At 39.7% G+C, this 17,288-nt stretch overlaps 1 protein-coding gene and 1 long non-coding RNA gene across 2 annotated transcripts in view; both read left to right on the top strand.

Annotated features, from left to right (window-relative positions):
- The window catches only part of LOC307266576, a 239,153-nt gene that overhangs the window by 36,189 nt on the left and 185,676 nt on the right, over positions 1 to 17,288 (top strand). The gene's annotated exons all lie outside the window — the stretch shown is intronic.
- LOC307267358 (stonustoxin subunit beta-like) lies at positions 3,906 to 16,612 on the top strand. The gene is made up of 4 exons (XM_080049671.1): positions 3,906 to 4,008; positions 4,225 to 4,324; positions 13,729 to 15,183; positions 15,305 to 16,612. Exons 2-4 carry the CDS (start codon positions 4,234 to 4,236, stop codon positions 15,844 to 15,846), a joined length of 2,088 nt encoding a protein of 695 aa, XP_079905797.1. The 5' UTR covers positions 3,906 to 4,008; positions 4,225 to 4,233; the 3' UTR covers positions 15,847 to 16,612.

The following is a 17,288-nucleotide window of genomic DNA, read 5'->3' on the forward strand; positions in this document are numbered from 1 at the left end:
CTGTACTGATAGAGCACACTATAATCAGTTGCCGCCCTTTTCTTCAGAGGGAGTTAACAGCGGTTTTTAAGATAGGATGGGCCTTGGACGGGTACCTGTGGAGGTGCAGCTTTCCCACGATCAAAACCAAACTCAAAGCCAAGTTGTGAATCAGAGACCAATAGGAGCAGAAGGGTGTTTTTTTTTCATTAAACTGGAGGTGCGGTGTTCCCACAATTAAAACCAAACGTGAGGCCAAGCTTTCAGAATTTCTGGACGCATCCCAGACCCAAATACATTTGATACACCGCTCAGTTCATCAGTGTTCCCAGGATCAAAACCAAAGTCAAGGCCAAGATTGTCAACAACACAAGTTGAAACAGAATGGTGTTTTTTAATTAAATTTGCCTTACCTTTCTTTCCCTCTCCTCCCCTCATGCTAACTGTTCCTCAGCATCCAGCCTCACACTACCAAACTCAGGGACAGTTTAATAGTAAATAGACTCCACTCATATGGCCTAGCTTTTCCCTGGTATGTCACTGACCCAACGTGCTTTACATTGTATTGTACACATTCACACACACATTCATACACTGATATCAGCAGCTACCACTCGGGGTGCAGGCTAACTATCAGGAGCAATGTGGGGTTCAGTGTCTTGCTCATTCTCTGTGTTTCCCTGTGTGCAGTCTGCATAAGTGCTGGGTCATAGATTGGTCTCTATAGACCAGCGGTGTCCAAACTACGGCCTGCGAACCATTTTCAATTGGCCCACAGCACATTCTTAAAATACAATGGAATATGGCCCTTCAGAAGCAGGAGACGCAGTATTTCATTGAGAAAAAACTCAAACTTCCTCGAGCCCAGATAGCATAGTGGTTAAAGTAAATGACTAGTACTTGTGCGACCGTGGTTCGATCCTCAGTTGTGACAAATGTTAAAATGTGATTTTTTGTGGAAATACGCCGTGATAATAATAAGCACAACTACTTAATACATCAGCAAATTAAAGTTGATAACATTTTCTAACAAAGTAGAACAGGTTTTGGGATTTTTTTGGAGGATTAAAACTAAAGTCGAGGCCAAGTCGTCAAGGAGCACAGTACAGCAGTACACAGCACAGTGTTGCTTAATAATCAAACTTGCCTCGTCTTGTCTTGCCTTGCCCCGCCTCTTGCCACATGCAGCATACACTGCAGGCTCTCATTCTCTGTTTCCCTGTGTGCAGTCTGCAGAAGTGCTGGGTCATATATTGGTCTCTATAGACCAGCGGTGTCCAAACTACGGCCTGTGGGTGAACCATTTTTAATTGGCCCGCAGCATATTATTAAAATACAATGGAATATGGCCCTTCAGAAGCTGGGGATGCAATATTTAATTGAGAAAAAACTTGAAGTTCCTCATGCCCAGATAGCATAGTGGTTAATGTAAATGACTATTACATGGGCGACCGTGGTTCAAATCTCATTTGTGGCAAATGTTAAAATGTGACTTTTTTTCCAGTGGAAATACGCCGTGATACTGATAAGCACAACTACTTAATTCATTCAGTAAATTAAAGTTGATAACATTTTCTAACAAAGTAGAACAGGTTTTTGGATTTTTTTGGAGGATTAAAACTAAAGTCGAGGCCAAGTCGTAAAGGAGCACAGTACAGCAGTACACAGCACAGTGTTGCTTAATAATCAAACTTGCCTTGTCTTGTCTTGCCCCGCCTCTTGCCACATGCAGCATACACTGCAGGCTCTCATTCTCTGTGTTTCCCTGTGTGCAGTCTGCAGAAGTGCTGGGTCATAGATTGGTCTTCATAAACCAGCGGTGTCCAAACTACGGTTAATGATAACAATTTTTAATTGGCACAAATAGAATAAATAAGCTGGAGATGCAATATTTAAGAGCGGAAAATCTCAATCTTTCTCAGGCTGAGATAGCATAGTGGTTATATAGAGCTACTGCTCTAAAAGAGACAGTGTATGACATAGGCCACGCCCATCTTGGGGGAAAACGTTGAACACCGTTCCATTCACTTTGTATTGAAGGAGACCTGTATTATGCAAACAAACTTTATAAAAATTTAATAAAACGTCTATTTAACAAAACAACGTTACTTTCTTTAAAGCTACGACTCTTGTCTGTCTATACGAGCTATTTTTGTGAAAAAATATTAAGCAAATTTCTATATTGAGGTGTTTTTGTCCCGTCTGACCTGGCAGAAAACAGCGCCCTCTCTATTGTGGCCAATGTGTGAGAAACTGGAATTACACCTCAGAAACATGGTCAGAGCAGAGGAGATGCACTTTGAGGGTGAGTTCATAATCAGAGTGTCACAACCGGTCACAAAACGCCTTAAAGCTGTTGTGTGTTGAGCTGCACACCCAGCAGAAGTTATCCAAATAAAAAATGTGTTAGAACGGTTTGTAAATCTGTTACAAATCAAAAGGTAGATAAGAAGAGAGGAGGCCAGGATCAGTAGCCTACATGTCAAAAGTGGAGGAAAACTTTGAGACCCCGACACTAAAGACACTTATAGGTGTAGTAGAGGTCTTTGGGTATGTGGCGGGGACTCAGGTCCATTCATGGGAAGAGACTTCGGGCTGGGTACCGTTTGCTGCGGGTCTAAATGAGTCCTGTTTGTCATCAATCACTGAGACAGTGTAATACAGAGTATTTTTAACAGTGAAACATATTTGCATTTAGAACTTTAGAATTTTTGCACGGATTAGACAAGATTCAAACAAATTCCCTACATTGTAGGTGAGACAAGTTTGATTATAAAGCAACACTGTGCTGTGTACTGTGCTCCTTGATGACTTGGCCGTGACTTTAGATTTAATCCTCGTAACAATTAATAAACCTTTCTATATGACCTGAGGGGTCTGGATGTTTCATAACATACTCATCGATCAGGGATGCATTTGGGTCAGGGACCAAAAGTGCTTAATAAAGGGTAAATACGATTTAGAAAATTACAAAAAAATTGTTTGATCCCCCGCTTCCCTGCCACATGTCAAAGTGTCTCTGGGCAAGACACTGAACCCTACATTACTCCGGATAGTTAGCCTGCACCCCGAGTGGTAGCCGCTGATATCAGTGTATGAATGTGTGTGTGAATGTGTACAATACAATGTAAAGCACTTTGGCTCTGTGAAATACCATGGAAAAGCTAGGCCATATGAGTTGAGTCCATTTACCATTAAACTGTCCCTGAGTTTGGTAGCGTGAGACTGGATGCTGAGGAACGGTTTGCTTGAGGGGAGGAGAGGGAAGGAAAGGTGAGGCAAATTTAATTAAAACACACCTTTCGGCTCCAACGTGTGTTGTTGACAATCTTGGCCTTGACTTTGGTTTTGATCCTGGGAACACTGATGAACTGAGCGGTGTATCAAATGTATTTGGGTCTGGGATGCGTCCAGAAATGCTGAAAGCTTTGAGTGTGGAGGGGCTGAGTGATACGCCTCACTGAATCAGCACAACTTTGAGTGATCGGCCGCACTGTATTGGCACACATTTGGTTTTAATTGTGGGAACACTTCACCTCCACAGGTACTCCTCCAGGGCCATCTTATCTTTACATCTGATTTCCCACAAAACTTCGACACAAACTTGTATTGAGGTTTCGCAATAATCCTTCATTATCAACCCCACTTCAAATATCCCGAACTATCCCTTTTAAGACAAGATGAGGCAAGTTTAATTAATAAAACACCCTTCCGCTCCTATTGGTCTCTGATTTACAACTTGGCTTTGAGTTTGGTTTTGATCGTGGGAACACTGCACCTCCGCTGGTACTCCTCCAAGGCCCATCCTACGCATTTCCCACAAGACTTTGACGCAAACTTCTATTGAGATTTCACAATAATTATTCATTATCGACATACGTATGTCTTGGGCGGAGCAAGTGGGAGAGCAGTTAGCTGAAAGGATATAAATAATCTGGCAGAATCGCAGAGTATCAGATTTACTGCTCCGGTTGGAAGTCAAGACACCTCGGAATCAAGCTCATCAGCTGATCTACACAACTTCACCAGGTGAGGACAAACTTGGGAAGACAGAAGGGGACAGAAACAGATACATATACTATACTGCATGCAATATATATATATATATATATATATATATATATATATATATCACACACACACACACACATCTGTTAGAGTTGAGTGCCAGTGTTATAATCATTGAATTACATTTGAATGAAGTATTAAATACTGTGTGGCCATTTGGTTTACATGTCTCAACAGGTTGGAGAAATGGACTCAGATAACATTAGGATTGCTGCCCTGTCTCGACCTTTCACCCTGGGAATGCTCTATGATGCTCGGGAAGATGCACTGATCCCAGGTAAGTGTTGACTTATATTTACATATAGATATATCTTCCGGTTAAATCTCTGCCTACAGGACATTTGAAGTCATCTCATAGAGCAGTTAACACAATTTTACTACATTGTACTTCTGACCATTTCCAAGTTCAGAGAAAGTAAAGTCCGCAAAACAGCTATATGCTCCAAAAAATACTTTAATATGCAAAGCAGACAAAATGTTTCGGCCGACAATTTTGAGAGGTTTTGATGTGATAGACTTTTTAGCTTTTTAGTGGTTATCCCCTTTTAAAGTAAAGGCTACAGTAATGGAGGTGAGACACTGCAGGTGAATAGGTTACATGTTTTAACTTAAAGATATCCTCATTACACTTTGCCAGCTGATTACTTATATTAAAACAATAATTTATTAGGCTATATATCAAATTTTTCAGAAATGTTTGAATAAATATGCAAATTTGGCAATATCTAACTAATTATGCACACATTTGAATTCTTTTTTAAACCCCCAAAACTAGGTTTTGGTAATAGCCAGAGTAAAAATCATTATTTAATTTTTACAACTTATATGTGTCCAAAGTTTTTACAAAACAGGATATGGGTACAGCCTTTTTATCATTTTATAAAGAAAAAAATAATACAAAAAAATAGTATTGCCTTCTAGGCATGTTTTTAAGAACGATTACCAACATATGAACAAATCCTTCTGTAATATCCTTCAGAAGAGTTCTAGGAATTATTATGGAAAGTTCAGTTTATATACAGTCATATGAAAAAGTTTGGGAACCCCTCTCAGCCGGCATTATAACTGACTCTGCTTTCACAAAAAAAAAGATAAAAGTGGTATGTCTTTAATTTACCAGGAACAGTTAAGTACTGGGATGTTTTCCAAACAAAGATTTTTTGAAAAGCAGTATTTGGTTGTATGAAATAAAATAAAATGTGAAAAACTGGCTATGCAAAAATATGGGAACCCTTGTGGTTTTGTTGATTTTAATGCCTGTAACAGCATGTAAAACTGATGACTTTAACCCTCTGAGGTCTAAGGGTATTTTCTCGGATTTTACATGCTTCTATAAATACCTATTTTAAATGTGCAAGAAGATAAATAATACCAAAGTGTTTTATATGGAAATGTTCAGAACCCATTAGCCATTAGTTTCATGAGGTCTATTTATGTCCTAGACCATTGTGTAAATAAATAATTGGCTTGAATGCTGAAAAATGTATTGCGATTTTTGAAAAACCTGGAGATTTGTGTGAAATAATAACCTTTAGTCATCCTGAGGAGTTGTTTTGGCTCTTGAAATTGCTTCTCCCAAGCCTTAGCTTCACAAATGCAGTGGAAATTTTCCAAAAAACAGTAGGGAAGTGCACAAAACATGACTAATATGAATTTTGGTCCAAACGCTTTTTGGTAGAAATGTTGCCTCTAACTCTACTTTCACAAAGCATGAGGAATTTAGACTGAATGAAGACTTTGTACCACATATAAAGACTCATGGGATGTATACTAATAAAAAAGGGAGCATCACAAAAAAAAATTCAAACAAACAGTTTACTATATATAACAACACGCAGAAAAAACAATAATTACAAACTATTTACACACTATGTACAGTATACACTATTTACAAGCTAAATGTCAATGCCATGCCACTTTGCAAAACAGTTCCTGTCCACTTGCAGGCAGAGGGCAACATTGCAGCTGGGTGTGTGGGTGCTGGTGGTATTCGAGGTGTGGGTGACGCTCGGGTTGGTACCTGGGGAATTTGGGCATGGGACCTATTTGATGCGGGTGATGGGGTAGCTGGAGGCCTTATACCTGTGCTCCTTTTGGACATGGACCTTGTGCTGGGCAGGGAAGAAGGTGTTGACACAGGTGGTGCTGATGCTGCAGGAGTGGAAGGTGCTGGGCTGGGCTGGGCTCAGGCAACTCTTAGTCCTGTCTGTAAAAAAAAGGACAAGAAAGACTGAGTTTTCTTCTTTATAACTGAAAACCCCAACTGCTGTTTACCTTCTTCCCTCCCCAACACAGTTAGCACCTTCTAATGTGTGGGGGTAGGGACACAGTTCTTAACATCGTAGATGTGTATGTAAGGGGAGGAGAGACAACTGATTTCCAACTGTCCTTTATTTTTATCTTCATTGCACAAAGCAACAACAAGTGACCCTTGTTACATTATAATACTAATAATACTATACTAGTATATAATACTAAAGAAATGTGTACACTCTCAAATTTCACAAATTGTGTGCAAACAATAGTTGATGCAAAACTGTTTCCAAACTAGATTATTTTACTATGACACAAGGGCACTTGTACACTGAATAAAAAACTATATTTGACATGCCACATTATCGTTTTTTATTTCTTTGTTTATTATTAGATAAGTGTAGGCTAAGAAACTCCCTGAAACGTCGCAATGTTGTGCTAGAAGTCATGCCTTGGAAATACGAACCATTACGCGACAACTGACTATTGCGCACAGTAAACGCAAGTTTCAGATTACAAGAGATTTTGTAAATTCTCTTACCTGTCTTCAAACGGGTCAATGTGATCTTCATAACCACATTTGTCGCCTGAATCAAATCCTTCGATGTCAGAATGGCCATCTTCTTCATGGCTACTAACTTCTGCAAATCTCTGCAACAGCAGCGTCTGTTTACAACTTTCTTGTCGCCATTGTTTCCACTGAAAGATTCCTGTTCCTGTAAAAAAACCCAGGTACTACGGTAATAAGGTATGTCCTTAGTGTTTTACTTAGTGCTGATTGGTGGGTTTTGTTTCAGAAATATTGATAGACAAGCACCTCCAACCAATTGCGCAACGAGACAAGCAGGTCCAACCAATTGCACATGGAGTGACGCACAATGTGCTGGAGAAGGAGGCTCACTTCTCGCGTTATTTTCTAAGCCTGTAGTGGACGGAGAGTATCGCGAGAACATACCCCGGAAACAGGAGAATCTCTAGTTTCAGACGATGTTTTCATTTCATTTCTCAGCCGTTTATTCACAGAGATATTAATAAAAATATGCGCGCACGCGCGCATTCACGCGGGGGCGCGTGAGGCGACCTCAGAGGGTTAAACACAAAGTTGGTTGGATTATGTTGTTAAGTCTTGAACCTCATAGAAATGTCTGTTTAATCATGAGAAAATGTATTTTAGGTGCCTAAATGCAAGTTGCACTTCTCGTTGACTCTCTGCTGAAGTGAGACAGAATGGGATCATCAAAACAGCTCCCAAAATATCTGAAAAACAAAGATTGTTCATTGTCATGGTTTAGGGGAAGGCTACAAGAAGCTTTCCCAAAGGTTTCAATTGTCAATTTCGACTGTAGGGAACGTTGTCAGGAAATGGAAGGACACAGGCACAGTTGCAATTAAACCCAGGTCTGGAAGATCAAGAAAAAAACAGGAGCGGCATAGGTGGAGGATTGTGAGAATGGTTGCACACAACCCACAGATCACCTCCAAAGACCTGCAAGAACATCTGGCTGCAGATTGTGTATCTGTACATCGTTCAACAATTCAGCGCAATTAGCACCAAAACATCTGCTTTTTATAAAGACCAAATAACTTATTTTTTGTCTCATCAGTCCAAAGCATTTTCTTCTAATATGAATCTGGTTTGTCTAAATGAGCTTTTGCATACTCCATGCAACTGTATCTGTGGCGTGGGCGCAGAAAGGGCTTCCTTCTCATCACCCGGCCATACAGATGTTTTGGTACAAATTGCACTGAATTGTAGAACCATGTACACCATCTGCAGCCAGATGTTCTTGCAGGTCTTTGGAGGTGATCTTTGGGTTGTGTGCAACCATTCTCACAATCCGCCGCATATGCCGCTCTTGTACTTTTCTTGGTCTGCTAGACCTGGGTTTAACTGCAACTGTGCCTGTGTCCTTCCATTCCCTGACAACATTCCCTACAGTCGAAATTGACAATTGAAACCTTTGGGAAAGCTTCTTGTAGCCTTCCCCTAAACCATGACAATGAACAATCTTTGTTTTTAAGATCTTTTGGGAGCTGTTTTGATTATCACATTCTGTCTCACTTCTGCAGAGAGTCAAAGAGAGGTGGAACTTGCATTTAGGCACCTAAAATACATTTTATCATGATTAAACAGAACTGTATATGAGGTTCAAGGCTTAACAACATAATCCAACCAATTTTGTGTTTAAAGTCCTCAGTTTTACATGCTGTTACATGCATCAAAATCAGCAAGACCACAAGGGTTCCCATATTTTTGCACAGCCAGTTTTTCACATTTTATTTAATTTCATAAAACTAAATACTGCTTTTCAAAAAATCTTTGTTTGGAAAACATCCCAGTACTTAGCTGTTCCTGGTAAATTAAAGACATACCACTTTTATCTTTTTTGTGTGAAAGCAGAGTCAATTATAATGCTGGCTGAGAGGGGTTCCCAAACTTTTTCATATGACTGTAAGTGCTTCAGCAGTTGTGATATTTGGTATAGAGAACCGGGAAAGTTTGAAATAAAAAAAAGGCTGTACCAATATGCTGTATTGTAAAAATTGCAGTGTCTCGCCTCCATTACAGTAGCCTATACTTTAAGAGGGGATAACCACTAGAAAGCTACCAATATAAAAGGTCAATCACATTAAAACCTCTTCTAGTGATGTAAAGGATATAACAAATCACAACTACAATTTGCCCACCCAGATGGTATATCTGGTCTGGCCCATGGACTATATAAAGTACTTGAACTTTCAGCGGCTCTCACAAATGTTCCTAAGAGAGTTGAATTTCAACTTTTAAGATGTGTTATGAGACACCTTTACAAACACATTGGTGAAGGTAGTAAGGAATTTATTCCCAGATCTTCACAGTATGCCCTCACTAACACTTGAGGAAGGCAAAATTGTCGGCTGAAACATTGTGTCTGCTTTGCATATTAACGTATTTTTTGAATCTGAGTTGATAGGACTTTAACAAAAGATACACATTTTAACAGAAATATGTGACAAGATGATCACAAGATCCAAAAATCAAAAAAATCAAAAGCTGCAGTTTTTAACATGGGGCAATATAGATGACAAAACAATTCACTGCTGCGCTACGAACTGCTTAATATACATTTAAAATTAATTAAGATAATTATGTCACATAACAGAGGTAAACCCTTTGAAGTCTCAAGAGAGTGAAACTCTAAAATACATTGAGATTTTATGCATAATAATTTAAAGGTAATGACACATTTTTAAAAAGATTATCCCATGAATTGTAACAGCAGTTCCTCAAAGGTGGTTTGTCTGTATCTACTTAAACTTTTTACAAATATGTCCTGTCACATTTTACATTGAGGGTATCTTCTTAAGTGAGGTGAATAATCCAGTAACATAATGATGATCATAATGAGCTTTGTCATTGTTTAGTCGACATAATAGTGGTCTAGCTACAGTATATGAGCAAAACTGTGAGATGGAGTAATAGATAATGCTTATTTTTTTGTTGATGCCTGTTGGTTGACAGCAGTTTTGCTTTGGTGCTTGTTACTATAGAAAAAAAATTACAAGCAGGTCATTGGTAACCAGTGGCGGGCCGTCAGGGCCAGCAAAGCCTTCTCTGCTGGCCTAAAGACTTTCAGAAAAACAAAATTATATATTATTAATAAATTATTATATTTTTTATTAAATATATCATTTATACTTTTTAATATATAAAATGTTTTCATTAATTATATCTATTTTAAAGAGTTTGTTCACGTAAGTCTAAATTTAATTGTTTTTCCTTCGGCAAACGCTGCCTCCAGTGTGCTACTATATATTAGAGCTCTTATCCAATCAGATTATTTCCCTGCGCTGTCTCCGGGTAGAAAAATATCTGGCCGAGGCCTTCAGAACTCCGAGAGAATCCCCTCTCTGTTGACGCTAATGGGGACGATGTTGCGATTGACATGTTCTTTAACCAATCAGATTTAGATTTTTCCAATTTGGGCGTATCCTTTTACACGGCTAGGCCTTCTAGCTGGCCTTGTCGCAATCGCAATCGGGAGGGAAAGTATAGCCTACTTGATTTACCGTTAGCTAGCCGACATTAACCTACTGTCCATGGATAGAAGGCAGTATGTTAGATCTCTTCTATTTTTGATTAGATCTTTTAGATGAGACTTTGTCGAAACACAAAGTGGATTACAGGAGAAGGAGTGGATTTAATGGCCAATTTACTGGGAAGTTTTTTATTGAGAAAAGGACCTTTTAAGAAATGCTGGACAATGTGAAGCAGGGTCGAACAACACCACAGCTAGCCGCTATGACCCAGCTGGATAGACGATATGTGCGACACTTCCAATCAGACAGCAACTTGTGAAAGGTAGGCCTAATAGTTGGCTCATTGCTAATCATATTGCTGGATATGTCTGCTAGGATACTTGCAGCCAATTGCTGCCGTGTGTGGTGCTACGCTGGGTTTTCAAACCGGTGTTTACTAGGAGCGGTGACCACAGGACGCGCTGCCAGTGCCGTTCTGCAATTCATTCTCCATGGTATGACCCGCTAGTAGTGCGCTGCTTCCCAGCATAATTTTCCAGCTTAAAACGTATTAAAAAAATAATGTTTGCTTTTCTTAGCTGCTGCGCTGTCCAGCGCTCTAAAAATTGGAACTAAATTTATAGACAGAAGATCTGACAGGTAGTTTTCATCCTGGCGCAGGGTCTGTGATTAAGCTGGGATCTGTGTGTGTGTGTTTGACATTTGCCTTGACCGGTAGTTGCTAGTGACTTGTGGCTGTTTTGAATTTGTTCTTGATTATTTGGTCATGTCATGATTTAGACTACGTGGGGTCTTTTCGTGATGCGGCATCTTGTCAAGCTGTGTAGTGTGTAATATTAGTTGGCCTATTATGCTCTTGATGGTTTAGTCAACATGTTTAGTGTCATTAGTGTAATGTCATTGTATTACACTCGTTAAAGGGTTACTGTAACTGCTGCAATCGTATGGTTAATCCAATCAGGGGCGTAGCACCAAATTCTGGGCCCCTATACAAAAAGTCCTGATGGGCCCCCTGAAAGGCGGTCTTACAATACACATGGCTCTCTGAGCCAGACAACTCCACAATATTTAATTTGATGAATGACCAAATCATTACTTTTACCGGTGTTTCCCCCATAATATGTCTTAGTCAAGGTGGTCACTGGCCAGGGTCACAGGAGGCGCGGCGCCGAGTGCCGCGGCGAAAATTTTGGGGGTATTTTGCTCAAAGATGCCAATGCGCACTATAGAAATAAACAACTGTTTATTTGAATACAGTCGTGCAATTTTGTTTGCTATGTGCAGGTAACATTTTACAGACAGTACAAAACACAAGTAAAGAAAACTTCTACTGTTTTGGTGCAATACTATGCAGACACACTAAATACAAATAATAGACCATACACTTGTGTATGCACATCAAGTGCAAATTCAACTTTTTAAAGTTCCTTTATGGATGGGGGGCTGTGATTATTGTGGACAATAGGCCTACTGTGATGCGATAGCGTATAATTCATTAATGGTTATTATTAGCCTACTTGCTTGATTTCTTTTTAAATACAGGTCGTTTTGGAACATGTCTTTCCCAATTTAAAACATAAAAATTAAGCAGCATTGAAAATTCTGAAAATAAATCTTGTTGGCCTACACCAGCATGCTGTTCTACAAATAACTCAATAGTTGAAATAATAAATACAATGTGTTTTCCCCTTAAAATGACTAAATGCATTTCAAAGACAGTAACAGTGTGGCACTTCTTTAAACTTACTGAAACTTGCAGGGGCCATCACTCTCATGTATTCATCAGACTTTTCTTTGTGCTGTCTGAGCGGATAGATAGGTTGTGTTGCCACAGTGATGTGGAGTCTTAAACTGTTCTAGCTTTGCCAGCACTCATTTCTGTACAGCTATATATCCCCATAGAAACATTGCTGCGTTTATTTTCGCCACCAGTTCAATTCAATGTCGGCTTGCTCCGGCTTACTCTCCCGCACACATGCAAGGGTCAGGGGCCTATCACAAGCCAGTCAATTATTTCTTTTTTTGGAATGGCATTGTTCAGGGCCTTCGAAGATCGGGCCCCACATTTAGCTTGTTAAAAAAAAATAATAATAATAATGTTTATGGGCCCCCCTCTGCCTTGGGCCCCCCCATGACTGTATCACTTTTCCCCCCAGTCCGTCGGCCCTGAATCCAATGACAATAGCCGTTACGTCATCATTAAGTTATTTATCTATTTATTAAGCGGTTTGATTTTCGGGATGATGGCTCTGAAGGCCTAGGTGTAAAAGGCACGGCCCGCCACTGTTGGTAACCTGGAAGCCTTCTGAACTTGATTACTCATACAGTTTATATGGGAAATATGCATAGATAGTATATAAAATGGATATAGCAGATGGATATGGCTGATTACAGGTATTCCAACTGCATCCAATCGTCCTGGCCCATGCGCGTGGCCATCTTGTCAGAGTTTGACTCCGCCTCATTTCCTCTTTCCAAAAAAGGAAGATACGCCCATCTAACTGACCTTTACCTCTGAGGCGAAGTGAGGGCCAGCAGCTAGCTGTCACTCAAGAGGCTGCACCCCTAATTATTCATCCATTTTAACCCATTGATGACGGATGCTGCGCAACGCAACATTGTTATACAGCTGTTTGGACCAGCTGATCGGCTCCCGACAGCGGGAGTCAGTCTGCGTTCCAGTTGTACTGGGAAGTCGGATTTATGGTCCCAGTGATAACTGAATTAACTTATAAAATAAAGCTATCTCTTCCTCTCTCTATCTGTATATATGTATCTCTCCACTGCACACTCAGTCACTACTATCCATGCTTAAAGGAAGCAGGGTTAAAACCTTATTTAGCACATTATTTTTTAATATTTTATATAATTTATTAATTGTTTCTTTCCCCCATCTAATCTTGACGATTTTTAGAAAAATGTGTTGGTTTGTAAGTGCATAGGGAGCATGTTTTAATGAAACCTGTGAACCTTACCTTTTAAATGTATTTTATTTCATGTTTGTATGTCCTACAGAGGCTTAGATATTAACGTTTACAATTCGTAGTATTTTTTCAGAAAACCCTCAGGAGATAAGGACACGTATCCTAGATTGCCATAGTCATCAATGGGTTAAACTCTAATAGAATAAAAACTAGCCTGGTCCAAAATAAAATCACTCCCCCCCCCCCCCCCCCCCCAGGGTTGGTAAAACTTCAACTTGACCTAAATGCATTTCCGCGAATACTACAAATCTCACTAACTGATTTATTGGTAAAATTACACCATAAATGTTTTTTCTACATTGCAACATTTCAGAATTATAAGTGTAAACATGAAGAAATGCAACAGATTAAGACTTAACCTTTCCTGACTAACAACATCATTTCCCTGCCTCATCAGACTACTGTTACTTCCCATTTTCTTTAGGTTTTACATTGTGGGATGAAAAAACTCTACAAGAGAAGACAGTTGAAACGGCTCAGCAAAGCAGTACATTTAATATCACGGCATCTAACTCCACTGAATCCAAGTCCATCCTGCTGGATGTTAATGATTCTCTGAAGGCCAGTTTCCTGGGTGGACTGATTCAAGTTGGAGGATCTGCCGAGTATCTGAATGATAACAAGAAATTCAGGAATCAGAGTAGGGTGACAGGTCAGTACAAAGCTACCACCAACTTCAGAGAGTTGTCATTGACTGACCTAACAACGAATACCCAACAGTTGGATCTCATTAGACAACGCTCTGCAACACATGTAGTCACAGGCATCCTTTATGGGGCAAATGCTTTCTTTGTGTTTGACAGTGAGAAGTTAGAGTCAAGCAGCGTTCAGGAGATTGGTGGGAGCATGGAAGATGTGATGAAAAAGATCCCCTCATTAAATATTGAGGGTAAGGTTGACATCAAGCTGAGTGATGCAGAAAAAGCCCTGACTGATAAATTCTCCTGCAAATTCTTTGGAGACTTCATTCTTGACAGCAACCCTGCAACGTTTGTAGATGCAGTGAAGACCTATGCAGAACTTCCTAAGTTGCTGGGTGAAGATGGAGAGAACAGTGTTCCTATGGTCGTTTGGCTGATGCCACTAACACATTTTGATCCCAAAGCTGCTGAGTTGAAAAGAGAGATCAGCATTGGGTTACTGAGGAAAGTTGAAGATGCTCTCGAAGATTTGACCGAAATTAAAATGAGATGCAACGATTCTTTAGACGAAGAAGTGGTACATAATTTTCCACATATTAGAGAAGAGCTGAAAAGATTCCAAGAATTGTGTGGTGACTACGAATCTAACCTCCAGAAGACCATCGCAAAGGCACTGCCCTCCATCCGTGCAGGTGAAGAAGATGAGAGCTCAGTAGAAAAGTTCCTTGAAGACAGAGACCAGTCGCCATTCAGTCATGACAAACTACGCAAGTGGATGAAGCATGAGGAGAGAGAAATCAATGTCATCAGGTCCTTTGTAGATACCATGGAGGGAATAGAAATCGTCCAAACAGAGTCAGAGTTGGACAGAAAGGTTCTTGCTCCTGGTGTAGGAGATGCTCTGTGCTTTGTTTTCACGTACCTGGAGGATGGCGACCCCTGCCTTGGTGGGATGGCCAAATACTTGGATTCATCTGAAGTAGAAAGTCACGCTGAAGACCTGTGGTACTACTCAGCTGACGTGATAAACAAAGTGAGAGAAAAAGCCAAAGTTTTCCAAGACCTTGCCAAAGCTCTGAAGAATGAGAAACAATTCCGTTTCCTTGTAGCATCCCTTCCAAATGACAAGTACAGAGGAGCAACCATCTACCAATACAAGAACGGCATTCTGGTCACTAAGGATTTTTCGAACCCCCCTGATGTGGAGTCCATCACAAACAGAAGTTATTTGATCGTGTGTAAGTCTTTTTAAATGTTTTCTGTCTCTCAAAGCTACATTGTATTTATTACTTTCCTCCAGAAACCTGTTGGATCATCAGAATGTCTAACGACACATTTTTGTTTTGTTCTCTCCATCAGATGCGTGTGAGCTCACCCTGGACCCAGACACTGCACACAATGACCTCGATCTGTCTGAGGGAAACAAAAAGGTAGTATGGGGATCAGATAAGAAAGATCTCCCTGATGACCCAGAGAGGTTTACCAGTCATCAGGCGTTGTGCAAAGAGAGCTTACAGGAGCGTCATTACTGGGAGGTTGAGATGACCGATGGAAATCGGGATGCTGTACTCATAGCTGTTGCATATAAGGGGGTTAAAAGAAAAGAAGATGCCCGTTTTGGAGACACTGACAAATCCTGGGCTTTTTACAGATTCTTACAGTCAACAGTGTCTGCACGTTATAATGCTGCCACCTTGTGGAGCGCTCCGTTGCCCTCTACTGGCTTAAAGAGAGTTGGGGTGTATCTGGACTGGCCTGCTGGCACTCTGTCCTTCTACAGTGTCTCTTCCAACACACTGAGTCACCTCTACACTATCCGCACCACATTCACTGAGCCTGTTTACCCAGGCCTCATGCTGGGTAACCATCACCATTATGCCTACCTGAATCTGGCTGAGTAAGAGCAATGAGTGACACAGGCTATTCTGGGTTGATTGATGGGGATATGTGTTCATATTTAAAGTTTAAACAACATCTAACTCCCCATTTTAGCTTAACGCTTGACACATTAGAGAAATGTATTAAAACCCAGAGGGACCAGGATCATTAATGTGGAAGGTGTGTTGAAGTGTGATAAAGTGTATTTGCAATTTTGGGTTTTTCACTTCATGTTGATTTCATGCACAGTGTATGCTTCACTGATATACATATAAGGTTTTTACTTTCATTACTTGGTATAAGACATGTATTTCTTTAATTTTAACTTTCTCTTCAATTTCGAAACACAAGGAGCCTATATTGATACACAAGTGCTTTGTCAACACAAGTATGTTGAAATAGTTAATCATAGCACATGCAAAAGAGTTGCATAACTTTTTTATGTTTCATTAGTAGTTAGGGGGATTTTTGGTTTATGTAGAAGTTGATAATTTTATTCTGTGTGGTATTGTATTAACGGTTATCCTAACACAATATAAGATGAAAACTGTTGTTTTTATTTTCAGTCTTTACCTTAACCCTGACCCAGGGTTCAGTTAATGACTTATTAATGACTAAATAATCATTTACTGTTCTGAGGAGAGAATTGCTGTTAACACCATTGTTTGAGATGTGAAGCAAAATGCTGATGTTTATAGAACTGACTCAATGTCAGATTCCTATGACACTGTAACTCTTGTTGGATATGTAAACTCTCTTCTATGGCAGAATATTCAATAAAGTTGAGTGAACTGAGTTTAAGTGTGTTGTGTATTTCTTATTATTTCATGTAGATTGAAAAGTTGAACCAAAGGTGATAAGATATATTAGTTTATATAATGATGACATGTCAGTTTCTTTAAATGCAAAAAATACTTAAATTAAATATCTTAAATCCTCAGAAGACATTATGTAGCTTTCCTTCATTACAATAGCAAATAAAGCAGAGAAAAAGCTCTATTTGTAAAACTGCCTCATGGATTTTAAGAAGAAGAAAATACTCAATGGTCTACCTGTTGTATGTAGGAGGCAGACATTTTTCTTTGGCTTACATGTGTATAACCCAACATAAACACATATAGATAAAAACACAATATAATAATTCTACTGCCTAGTTTAACGGCCTTGGAGTGCCTTGCTTTTGACACTTAAACCATGATACAGTGCTAACATTAAGTATACACCCAGTTATGCATCTATAGACTTTGTTGGAAGTGCATTTGCTGACCTCAGATTTCCTTAGCGTTCGGAGCAGGAATAATCTTTGTTTCACTGTGTTGTTAATTAATTCCTCATGGTTAGTGATTGATATGTCTGGGAAATTCCCCAGGTATATAAAACAGCTCACTTCCTCCACCTCTTGGCCACTCACCATAAGTGATTTTAATAAGTTGTTATTGCTGCCAGCACACATTGTATTTGTTTA

The sequence above is a fragment of the Ammodytes marinus genome (assembly GCF_949987685.1).
Source record: "Ammodytes marinus genome assembly, chromosome: 20".
In the NCBI taxonomy this organism is placed as follows: Eukaryota; Metazoa; Chordata; class Actinopteri; order Uranoscopiformes; family Ammodytidae; genus Ammodytes; species Ammodytes marinus.

Excerpts from the sequence above, each read along its gene's own strand:
- LOC307267358 (XM_080049671.1), top strand. The coding sequence starts at position 4,234 with ATGGACTCAGATAACATTAGGATTGCTGCCCTGTCTCGACCTTTCACC. Across the intron at positions 4,325-13,728 it reads GGAAGATGCACTGATCCCAG|GTTTTACATTGTGGGATGAA; the intron begins GTAAGTGTTGAC and ends CATTTTCTTTAG. Across the intron at positions 15,184-15,304 it reads CAGAAGTTATTTGATCGTGT|ATGCGTGTGAGCTCACCCTG; the intron begins GTAAGTCTTTTT and ends TCTCTCCATCAG.